Source organism: Bombina bombina, chromosome 5 (genome assembly GCF_027579735.1).
Source record: "Bombina bombina isolate aBomBom1 chromosome 5, aBomBom1.pri, whole genome shotgun sequence".
NCBI classification, from domain to species: domain Eukaryota; kingdom Metazoa; phylum Chordata; class Amphibia; order Anura; family Bombinatoridae; genus Bombina; species Bombina bombina.
In genome coordinates, this window is record NC_069503.1 from 1,083,209,174 (window position 1) to 1,083,221,951 (window position 12,778).

Here is a 12,778-nt window from a genome sequence, read left to right on the forward strand (position 1 = left end):
CAACTATGTGTTTAATCCCTTTGTGTGAATTAAACAAAAATATATGAACAAACAACAATGCAATGAGAAAATGCTCTGATGTCCTATAGCATTTTCTTATTACAACTTTATCCCTTTACATGGACATTGCACTGTTACATTTTCTACCTTTTAATGACTTTATAATAAGAAATTTACCTGCTGGAGTTTAATAGATTGTTTACAAATAACTCATTTACTTTTATTTTGTAATTTCAAATATCTGTTTTGCCTGTTCAACCCTATACATATACTGAAAATTTCAGTGCTGCAGTACTGGCTAAGTAAACAAGAAGCTAATTAAAAAAATAAACCAACCAGTGGTGGGTGAGAGAAAAAGAGAGACAGTTCAGCCCATTTGAAAGGGTGTTCATACAGCTGCCATGATTTTAATAAATTCATAAGCTGCTTGATTAAGAACACTGTCATGTTAATGAGGCTGCCACATTTTCTCAGATAACCCTAACCACTATCCTAAAGCACAGCTTAATTTTTTAATGCTAATCCATTTTTTATTTGCAGCATTCTAAGCCATTAACTTTTTATTGTTAAGATGGTGTATGTAGATAACCATCTATTTGAGTTTATTAATATATTTTCATAGAAAAGCAGAACTGTTGTTTTCAAGCCTGTATTTATCTATCCTTGTATCTGCTCACCTACATGATCTAGTAATCATAAAAAAGAGTAATAAATCAAATGTGATACCTTTATAATGAAAATATCTGTTTAATTCTACAGTTAAATCAATTAATTAATTAGCTAATTAACTTAGTGAGGTCATGCTGTTGAATTATACTAACCTTGCTATGCGCACAAATGGCAGATCCCAAAAGCTTCCATGTGCCCCCTCTCCTGTCCATACGAAGCATTCGTAGTATCTGAAGGAAACGTAAACTCCGGAGTGATGTTGCCAAGACATTTCCCTGACTTTTTCCAACAGCCACTACTGGTATAGAAGCAATCAGAACAAATATATCTGGAACGCAAAAATGCAACATATATAAAAAGTGTGAATGTTATATATATATATAAATAATCAACTGACATGATGTAATTTAAGAAATGATCAGTCATTTAAATAATGATGTGATACATAATAGAATGTGTAATAACACTAGTGACATAATTAAAGGAACATGAAACACAATATATATTTTTCATGATTCAGGCAGAGCATGTAATGTTAAACAACTTTCTATTTTTTTTCTTCAAATGTTCTTTGTTTTCTTTGTATCTTTTGTTGAAAAGCAGGGACGTGAGCTCTGGAACGTGCAAGTGTCTAGAGCACTATATGGCAGCAGTTTTGCAAGAATGTCATCCATTTGCAAGAACACTAGATGGCAGCACTAATTTCTGTCATGTAGTTCTCCAGACACCTACCTGAGGCCTAGATTTGGAGTTCGGCGGTAGCCGTCAAAACCAGCGTTAGAGGCTCCTAACGCTGGTTTTGGGCGCCCGCTGGTATTTGGAGTCAGTGATTAAAGGGTCTAACGCTCACTTTTCAGCCGCGACTTTTCCATACCGCAGATCCCCCTACGCCATTTGCGTAGCCTATCTTTTCAATGGGATCTTTCTAACGCTGGTATTTAGAGTCGTTTCTGCAGTGAGCGTTAGAGCTCTAACGACAAGATTCCAGCCGCCTGAAAAAAGCAGGAGTTAAGAGCTTTCTGGCTAACGCCGGTTTATAAAGCTCTTAACTACTGTACCCTAAAGTACACTAACACCCATAAACTACCTATGTACCCCTAAACCGAGGTCCCCCCACATCGCCGCCACTCGATTAAAATTTTTAACCCCTAATCTGCCGACCGCCACCTACGTTATACTTATGTACCCCTAATCTGCTGCCCCTAACACCGCCGACCCCTGTATTATATCTATTAACCCCTAACTTGACCCCCACAACGTCGCCGCAAGCTACTTAAAATAATTAACCCCTAATCTTCCGACCGCAAATCGCCGCCACCTACGTTATCCCTATGTACCCCTAATCTGCTACCCCTAACATCGCCGACCCCTATGTTATATTTATTAACCCCTAATCTGCCCCCCACAACGTCGCCGACACCTACCTACACTTATTAACCCCTAATCTGCCGAGCGGACCTGAGCGCTACTATAATAAAGTTATTAACCCCTAATCCGCCTCACTAACCCTATCATAAATAGTATTAACCCCTAATCTGCCCTCCCTAACATCGCCGACACCTACCTTCAATTATTAACCCCTAATCTGCCGACCGGAGCTCACCGCTATTCTAATAAATGTATTAACCCCTAAAGCTAAGTCTAACCCTAACACTAACACCCCCCTAAGTTAAATATAATTTTTATCTAACGAAATAAATTAACTCTTATTAAATAAATAATTCCTATTTAAAGCTAAATACTTACCTGTAAAATACATCCTAATATAGCTACAATATAAATTATAATTATATTATAGCTATTTTAGGATTAATATTTATTTTACAGGCAACTTTGTAATTATTTTAACCAGGTACAATAGCTATTAAATAGTTAAGAACTATTTAATAGTTACCTAGTTAAAATAATTACAAATTTACCTGTAAAATAAATCCTAACCTAAGATATAATTAAACCTAACACTACCCTATCAATAAAATAATTAAATAAACTACCTACAATTACCTACAATTAACCTAACACTACACTATCAATACATTAATTAAACACAATTGCTACAAATAAATAAAATTAAATAAACTATCTAAAGTACAAAAAATAAAAAAGAACTAAGTTACAGAAAATAATAAAATATTTACAAACATAAGAAAAATATTACAACAATTTTAAACTAATTACACCTACTCTAAGCCCCCTAATAAAATAACAAAGCCCCCCAAAATAAAAAATTCCCTACCCTATTCTAAAATACAAATATTACAAGCTCTTTTACCTTACCAGCCCTGAACAGGGCCCTTTGCGGGGCATGCCCCAAGAATTTCAGCTCTTTTGCCTGTAAAAAAAAACATACTATACCCCCCCCCCAACATTACAACCCACCACCCACATACCCCTAATCTAACCCAAACCCCCCTTAAATAAACCTAACACTACCCCCCTGATGATCTTCCTACCTTGTCTTCACCATGCCAGGTTCACCGATCCGTCCTGGCTCCAAGATCTTCATCCAAGCCAAGCGGGGGCTAGACATCCACTGAAGAAGTCCAGAAGAGGGTCCAAAGTCTTCCTCCTATCCGGCAAGAAGAGGACATCCGGACCGGCAAACATCTTCTCCAAGCGGCATCTTCTATCTTCTTCCATCCGATGACGACCGGCTCCATCTTGAAGACCTCCAGCGCGGATCCATCCTCTTCTTCCGACGACTAGACGACGAATGACGGTTCCTTTAAGGGACGTCATCCAAGATGGCGTCCCTCGAATTCCGATTGGCTGATAGGATTCTATCAGCCAATCGGAATTAAGGTAGGAATTTTCTGATTGGCTGATGGAATCAGCCAATCAGAATCAAGTTCAATCCGATTGGCTGATCCAATCAGCCAATCAGATTGAGCTCGCATTCTATTGGCTGATCGGAACAGCCAATAGAATGCGAGCTCAATCTGATTGGCTGATTGGATCAGCCAATCGGATTGAACTATATTCTGATTGGCTGATTCCATCAGCCAATCAGAAAATTCCTACCTTAATTCCGATTGGCTGATAGAATCCTATCAGCCAATCGGAATTCGAGGGACGCCATCTTGGATGACGTCCCTTAAAGGAACCGTCATTCGTCGTCTAGTCGTCGGAAGAAGAGGATGGATCCGCGCTGGAGGTCTTCAAGATGGAGCCGGTCGTCATCGGATGGAAGAAGATAGAAGATGCCGCTTGGAGAAGATGTTTGCCGGTCCGGATGTCCTCTTCTTGCCGGATAGGAGGAAGACTTTGGACCCTCTTCTGGACTTCTTCAGTGGATGTCTAGCCCCCGCTTGGCTTGGATGAAGATCTTGGAGCCAGGACGGATCGGTGAACCTGGCATGGTGAAGACAAGGTAGGAAGATCATCAGGGGGGTAGTGTTAGGTTTATTTAAGGGGGGTTTGGGTTAGATTAGGGGTATGTGGGTGGTGGGTTGTAATGTTGGGGGGGGGGTATAGTATGTTTTTTTTTACAGGCAAAAGAGCTGAAATTCTTGGGGCATGCCCCGCAAAGGGCCCTGTTCAGGGCTGGTAAGGTAAAAGAGCTTGTAATATTTGTATTTTAGAATAGGGTAGGGAATTTTTTATTTTGGGGGGCTTTGTTATTTTATTAGGGGGCTTAGAGTAGGTGTAATTAGTTTAAAATTGTTGTAATATTTTTCTTATGTTTGTAAATATTTTATTATTTTCTGTAACTTAGTTCTTTTTTATTTTTTGTACTTTAGATAGTTTATTTAATTTTATTTATTTGTAGCAATTGTGTTTAATTAATTTATTGATAGTGTATTGTTAGGTTAATTGTAGGTAATTGTAGGTAGTTTATTTAATTATTTTATTGATAGGGTAGTGTTAGGTTTAATTATATCTTAGGTTAGGATTTATTTTACAGGTAAATTTGTAATTATTTTAACTAGGTAACTATTAAATAGTTCTTAACTATTTAATAGCTATTGTACCTGGTTAAAATAATTACAAAGTTGCCTGTAAAATAAATATTAATCCTAAAATAGGTATAATATAATTATAATTTATATTGTAGCTATATTAGGATTTATTTTACAGGTAAGTATTTAGCTTTAAATAGGAATTATTTATTTAATAAGAGTTAATTTATTTCGTTAGATAAAAATTATATTTAACTTAGGGGGGTGTTAGTGTTAGGGTTAGACTTAGCTTTAGGGGTTAATACATTTATTAGAATAGCGGTGAGCTCCGGTCGGAAGATTAGGGGTTAATAATTGAAGGTAGGTGTCGGCGATGTTAGGGAGGGCAGATTAGGGGTTAATACTATTTATGATAGGGTTAGTGAGGCGGATTAGGGGTTAATAACTTTATTATAGTAGCGCTCAGGTCCGCTCGGCAGATTAGGGGTTAATAAGTGTAGGTAGGTGTCGGCGACGTTGTGGGGGGCAGATTAGGGGTTAATAAATATAACATAGGGGTCGGCGATGTTAGGGCAGCAGATTAGGGGTACATAGGGATAACGTAGGTGGCGGCGGTTTACGGAGCGGCAGATTAGGGGTTAAAAGTGTAATGCAGGGGTCAGCGATAGCGGGGGCGGCAGATTAGGGGTTAATAAGTGTAAGGTTAGGGGTGTTTAGACTCGGGGTACATGTTAGGGTGTTAGGTGCAGACTTAGGAGGTGTTTCCCCATAGGAAACAATGGGGCTGCGTTAGGAGCTGAACGCTGCTTTTTTGCAGGTGTTAGGTTTTTTTTCAGCTCAAACAGCCCCATTGTTTCCTATGGGAGAATCGTGCACGAGCACGTTTTTGATGCCGGCCGCGTCCGTAAGCAACTCTGGTATCGAGAGTTGCATTTGCGGTAAAAATGCTCTACGCTCCTTTTTTGGAGCCTAACGCAGCATTTGTTTGAACTCTCGATACCAGAGTTAAATTTATGGTGCGGCCAGAAAAAAACCCGCGGAGCGTTAACAGCCCTTTTACCGCCGAACTCTAAATCTAGCCGTTAGTTTCTCTTCAACAAAGAATATCATGGGAACAGAGCAAATTTGATAATAGAAATTGAAAACTAATTTAAAATTGTATGCTCTGTCTTTATCACAAATGAAAATGTTGGGGTTTCATTACCCTTTAATGATGTAAATGATGATGCAGTTTGAAATGTAATTTGTCATATCATCAATGTCTCAAAAAAGGGGTGAGGGAATTAAAAATATGAAATTTACCATTTATTTTTCAAATTAATCAGACCTCTGGCATTAACATATTATTTAAAACTACAATTTAAAAAGTTCATAACAACTTGGCTGGAGCTTGTTTTGGTAAAATTGCATCTATAAATTTTAAGGATATAAAACTTTAAAGTCGTCTGAAAATTATTTTTTATGTGCATTAAAAAAAAAGGCAACTTAAACATGCAGTCTACACCTCAATCATCTTAAAATCTTACCTTAGATTAAGCTGCAACTATCTTCCTGAACCCTATATCATGCAACAGGAACAGTGAAAAAGTTATTTTACAATGTATATTGTTTCTGGCCACTTGGAAATGGCCGCCCACTGATGACATCATTATCTGGGCTATATCTAGGCACTCTGCTGAATAGCATTGACAGTCTGTTGAATCCAACTAGTGAGTCTTTAGTGATTGGACGCAAAATGCAGCCCGGATCCTGATTTCATCAGTGGGTGGAGCTAAGTAGCCATTTCAAAATGGCCAGAAACAATATAATTTTTAAAATAACTTTTTTACCATTTCTGCTTCATGATATAGAAAAGATGCAGAAGGCTATTTGCAGCTTAATGTAAGGTAAGAATTTAAGATGGCTAAAGTGTAGACTGTCCCTTTAATTTACAAATGTGAACTTGACAGTTTCAGAGATTTATTTTCAAGTTTGTAACAATAAAACACCATTATTAACTGTACATCCAAATATCACACATATTGCTTTTAAAATACTGTGATTATCTGCAGCAACAATATTAAACATTTTGAATTTTAGATGTTTTTTACATAAAAATGTTTTCTTTAGGGGGCGTGTCCAAGCAGCGACTGTGGAAGGTCGCATCTTCTTAGAGCTCCTGCTGACTACCTAACAACCCGCCGGTGTAGGGTACTTTTTACAGTGATAAAGCAACTCAAATGATCAGCACTACTGGCTTGGTGGATTGGTAAAAAAGAACTGGATTATTCCCTGTATTTTTGACGCTGGGGCATAAGAGCGGACCATAAAGGCCTGGAGCTGCGGCTCAGGACAGGCAGCGCTACCCCCCTTGGATTCCCGAGGGTAACTGTCAGGACTGGACACAATAATTAAGAGATCTATCTCACATTTTGTTCACATATCAGAACAGTAAGGACCTTCCTAATATAAATAAACCTGCAACTAGAATTTTGTCACTGCGCAACAAATATGGCCGCCGTGAAGGAAGTAAGCTCTCTGACCGGTATTGACGACTTCTTGGAGAAAATGGAACATTGCTTACTGGGTCTTATGCAAAGGGCTCCATGGGATTCTTTAATGCAATCACACAGGACATACTTCAGCTTAGGGAGCAGCATGAAAGGCAGTGAGATGACAGTTGGGGAGGACGGAGCTGTGGTTAAGAGCGCTCTCGCGGCTCTCCCTCCTCAAAGCAAAGGAGATTCCAAAGCCGACTCAGGGCTGCCCATGCGGGCAGTAGCTCAGAAAAAGCTTACCCGACAAATCAATCAGCCGCAAGCGTCTGATAAGCATAAGAAGAGCCTGGGCCGCAAAGCACCTTTCAGGGATGAATCACATTTTAAAGACAACCGCGGTGACAGAGTGAGTAGCGATGCAGTCCCTGATTGGATCAAGAAGCCCAATATTTTAATCCAAACTGCCCCGTGCATATTTAGACAGGAGTCAGAAGCACCTCTCGATTGGGGATGTAGAGTTGGACCCGGGTTAGATATAGCCATCAATTACATGTCATCCTTCATGGCAATAACTTTACCTTGGCAGACGGACATACCTTTTCTTACCGATAGAGAAGCTCCTAATAGACAGTATATATTGCAGTATTGGGACAAACTAAAACCAGCCTGAAAAAGCTTGGGTATTTACAACTACTGTTGCATCTTGTTCATTTAAAACTGTTTTAAACCTGTTTATGTCTAGATTACAGTGTTTGTAATGGCTGTTGTCGTTCTAAGTTTTATTATAAATAACCATAAGTATATTTTTGTTGGAGCATGATATAAGTAAGCCTTAGAATTGCCTATGATTTTAAGATATGATGGAGGCATAAGGAATGCATGTACACCCTTTATAACCTCTGTGTGTCCCCTGCGGGGTTTGGTGGGGGGGCCCTGGGGGGACATAATATATAACTAAAGAAGGGTTTCATGATATAAGAGCTGCCTCAGTTCAAAGCAAGAGAAAATAGGGGACAGCAATACCAGTGTCCCTCTTGCGGGCTGCGGCCGGGTCCGCTGTGGGGCGCTTAATTATCAACTATTATTATCAATATGAGTTGTGCCTTAGAGGAAAACTACATGGGCCATATCCTGTATAACTGATATTAGTCTAAGGCTTGACATTTAATAACCTGCTGAAAGCACATGTATATAAATATCAAAGCTCCATGAGGTAAATTATTCAACGTCAGGAAATGGGTTTTGTGAAGGTTTGCATCTTATTATATTGTTCTGATGTTCTATATTTAGACTACAAAAATAGTCTTTTTTCTTTGTGAGTTTTGTGTAAATATTACATACAGTCCTGACCGTAGCACCTATATAAATACTTACCAGAAATGTGTTGTCTCACAATGTCTTTAAATATGGTGCTTGGTGCTATATGTAAATGTTTTATATTTAATAATCTCCCTGTATGTTTTTTAAGCGTAAGAACTGGCCCAAGAGCGGCCTCAATCTTAGTTATAGGGAGTTAATGAAAGAGCTCGGTGAATATTGTTGATTAACCATAGTCAAATTCGCTATAAATGTTTGATGGGCCTGTACATTATATTTTAAGATACATGTTTGTGTATATATATATGTTTGAGATATGGCAATTTGTAACATTTAATGATCTATTTTCTGTACAACAACTATATGATTTGTAATCTTTTTTTACTTTAATAAAGCTCTTTTGAAAACTAAAAAAAAAAAAAAAAATGTTTTCTTTAATATTATAGCTGTTTTTTCTACATTTTGTTTGGTTACTATTAATCTTATTATTATTATTATTATTATTTATTTGTATAGCACCATAAAATTTGTATCACTGGGTACAAAGGTGTGGTAAACAATGAAAAAATATTTGTAGTAAGATACACATACATAACAGACATATTAGTAATGGAAGAGGAGGGCTCTGCTACAAAGAGCTTACAGTCTACAGGTTGAAGGTGCAGAGAAATGAGGTTTGGGGTTGCTTGTCATGGGGATTGTAGTTATAGTAGCGAGATAAAAACAAAATACCCTCATAAAACAGAGGCAAAGTACACCATAGCGCTATAAAAAACACAGCTTAGAGGACGTCATATGACAAAAAATAAGAGATATTACGTATAAATATAAATTGGAACAAGGTAATATTTAATCTGAAACAAATGTGCAATATAAATACAAAAACTGGTAAAGTGTAGCATCCAGTTAAAAACAGTTAAAAATAAATGACATACATAAGTTAAAATCACACAGGTTAAAAGTCCATGTCAGGATAGGGGATTGGAATTCCAGCGGGTGTAACCTAAACAGGTATTCTGCATGATGCTGGAACAAAGGAGAAAATCCCAAATCAAAAGATACGCAAGAGGGGGAACTTCCGGGTGGCAGCCATGACAGGTTGTACATTTCCATACTGCTCCTGCATCCTATCCACTTTTGCCTGAAATAACTCTCCAAACGGCTCAAATATTAGCTACATAAGCAGAATTTTGACTCACTGAAGAGTCTGCATTAGATGAGCTTAAAATGACTAAGATATTTGCAGTTTTGAGTACCCGGAGTAAAAAACCTAAGGTGAGGCCTTTACATCACCCCCCAGCGAGGCACATTCGGGCCTTGATGTTAAGCAGCACATAGTGCTGAATACAAGAAACCTATCTACAGAACTACAAGCTGATTATCCCCTGAAGCAGATCTAGCTGCCATGGAGCCTATTTGCATACTAAAAGAAATAAGCCGTATGCTTTTTTAGTACCGAGAGGTCTTCTCAGAAGCACTTTACCAACTACCCTGTACTCCTTCAGTGGATTTTACTTTAAACGCCTCTCCGACTGTGTTGGAGAGTAAATTACACTATGACGCCGTAGTGAATACTCCTGAAAGGCGACCGACATCTCTCCAGACAGCTTCACAAGCAGACCTTACATTTTTACCAGCTACGGAGGATGAACCGGAGGTGGAGAGCCCTACAGAGCCTGGGGGACCTCCTGTGATACTTACCTACCACCATGTTGAAGCTGGGGAACATTTGGATGGCAACTTTGTGGCCCCTGTCTCACAGACGGTTAACACAGAGCCTCAATTGTGTTGGGTTGCGATCCAGAGGACGGCCCTGGGGATGATGGGTGCTTCAGCACACAGTGCGGTCTCAGACACTCGGAACAGGAGGAGGATTCCTGCAATACACACACGGCTCCGGTTAGTTTCTGCGCCGTTCTCTGTTAAGGACCTGACAGTGCTGATTCCCCCAAAGCCGCAACTTCCTAATTTAAATTGAACAGAGAGCCGAGGATGGAAGGGAAAGAGGTACTTACTCAGTATACCACTCGTGATGGCTACACTAAAACTGCAGCGGTCCGTGTTCTGCACATCACTGCTACTGGACTGTACTTTCAGTATGGCCCTTACCCAGACCATGAAAACAGGTGTGGGCTGATATGTTGTTTACCGCACATCCGCAGTAAGTATGGTATGGAAATTAACTGAGCGAAGCCATATACTTTTAAAATTATCTGCTGCCTATTAAATTTTCTTTTGGTAGTCCAGCATGTGGAATCACTTACCAAGGACAGTTCACCCCTCCTATAAACCTCTTCTATAGATTCTAACTATAGACTACTGATGGCTACTGAGCCTGATGCATGGAGGAAAAGCTGGTCTGCAAAATGTTTGTGCTGTTCTTAGTTATAGGCAGGATTATTTTGATAACTTGCTCTTAGAATGTTGGTAGTTGTTTATGTTTTAACTTTAGAGTGTTTGCATTCTTCCCTTTACCCTGTTATTGAACTTGGTAACAGCTAACTGTCTGGAGGATTTTACTATCTATAACTCACTGGGCTTCCAAAGGTGTATTGAATATATCTAACATTTCAATATGACCCCCTTTCCTAACTGTCCTATACTAGTATATACTAGGCATCATACCTGTAGGTCTATCAGACTTATCCAAGGCAAGAAATATTCGCCCTTTCATCATTGTCATATTTCTATTTGAGAGTATTTTTTATTTAAAGTATCTGAACACTTATGTCTGTTGTCTAGAAGCAGCCCAGATTTATATATGTATCTCACTATATGAATGTATGTAGGAATGCACAGTTATTAACTTTTATACATATTATGCTCTATACTGAAATCACGTTTTTAACCTGGTTGTTAGACTTCCCTCTCCTCTGGTGCACTCATGCTAAACATGTTGTGAGACATCTTACATATTTTTGGATACTGCTGATAGCACATTATACCACGATATGTCAGTTAGTATGTTGATTATGATATAATCAGTAATATTGATATTGCTAGCACATAAGTTTTGGGCTAATTCACATTAGAAGTGTATCTTATCACCTAGATAATTATTTGTATGGCCACAGTGTCAGCTAGCATATATATTCTGCCTTAATGTTGACATAGACAATGATCCTTGGGCCTTTTTCTTAGTTTTAAAGGAGTACCGCCTGCAAATCATAACCCAAGGGTCATTCCTATAAGTAACTGATATGACACTATACCTGAGTAACTCCTTATGTCTGCATTAATCCATAATGTTTTCTAATCAAAGATTATGTACACACTAATCTACAGCTCTCGGACATTTGGCATACGAGGTGCTCATCATGGTTTATGGGTTTCGCATTTACCTGATGCAACTAATCTACCAAATAGACAGGGTGAATGTGCTAAGGATGTGAATTAATACAGTTTTTGTCTAGATATAATCTAAATAAGGGGATTTCCTAATACAATCTTCATGCTACCACCCCGGTTGAGCGAACTTGACATACACTATATTTTAATTATAACTGAGTGACCACATCAACCTTGCCCTCCTAACCTCATTATCCCTAATTTACATCTCTAAATATACTATGTTTTCACAACTAGCTGACTCACAAACCACTGTCGTAATATTTGATGTGGCTCAGATGCCGAGAGATAATACCTTTTCTTCTATTTCATACATTGTGACTTCCTTAGCACCTACATACCTCTGGCCCCATATTATCTCCCTAAGCTATTCTAACTACCGCATTAATTTTAATAAGATGTTTTTGGATGGGGTACTGCCCTATATGGAAGGCTTTTCCTTTATTACTGATATTATCTACAACCTAATAAGGGATAATCAGCCATATTTATAAAAAATATTATACATGTGTTATGTTACCTTGTTTACACAACTCAAACTACTTGAAAACCAAAAAAATGTGGTTTTTCTTGGAGATCCAAGAGTGGTCTCCTTTATTTCAGACATACCTACTATAGCATTGTCGTTTATACTATGTTGGGAGGTCCACAAGAGGCCTCATGAGCTTATTTTGTGGGTATACGAGAATGTTTGGCAAGTAATGTTTTTTATTTCTCTTATCTTATGTCATGTAAACTTGTAATATATATCGCTTTACTTCAGGTAAGCTGTTAGCTTTGAACTCCCTTTTGTTTTTACATTTTTTTTCTGTATCTTGAAACATAATGACATTCAATGTTTGTATGCCTTGAATTAAACCACAATAAAAATTTATATTAAAAAAAAAAAAAAAAAAGATACGCAAGAACCAAATTTAAGGTGTATAATTCTTACTTACACTGAGAGTAGGTTCTTGTCTTTCTTTAGAGCTGATTCAGAGTTGCTCCTTGGCGGTTTTCTGATGATTTGAACGGCTAGTGATTCTGATCTCCACTGCACCTCTAGGACTACGGATGCCCCGAATTGGA

The 12,778-nt window shown here is 38.3% G+C and overlaps 1 protein-coding gene across 1 annotated transcript in view; it reads right to left on the reverse strand.

Moving 5' to 3' along the window:
- KCNQ3 (potassium voltage-gated channel subfamily Q member 3) overlaps positions 1 to 12,778 on the reverse strand; it is a 422,819-nt gene that overhangs the window by 121,567 nt on the left and 288,474 nt on the right. Inside the window, exon 4 of the mRNA XM_053713209.1 lies at positions 822 to 997. Within this exon, the coding sequence (XP_053569184.1) occupies positions 822 to 997 (176 nt within the window). The remainder of the gene's footprint in view (positions 1 to 821; positions 998 to 12,778) is intronic.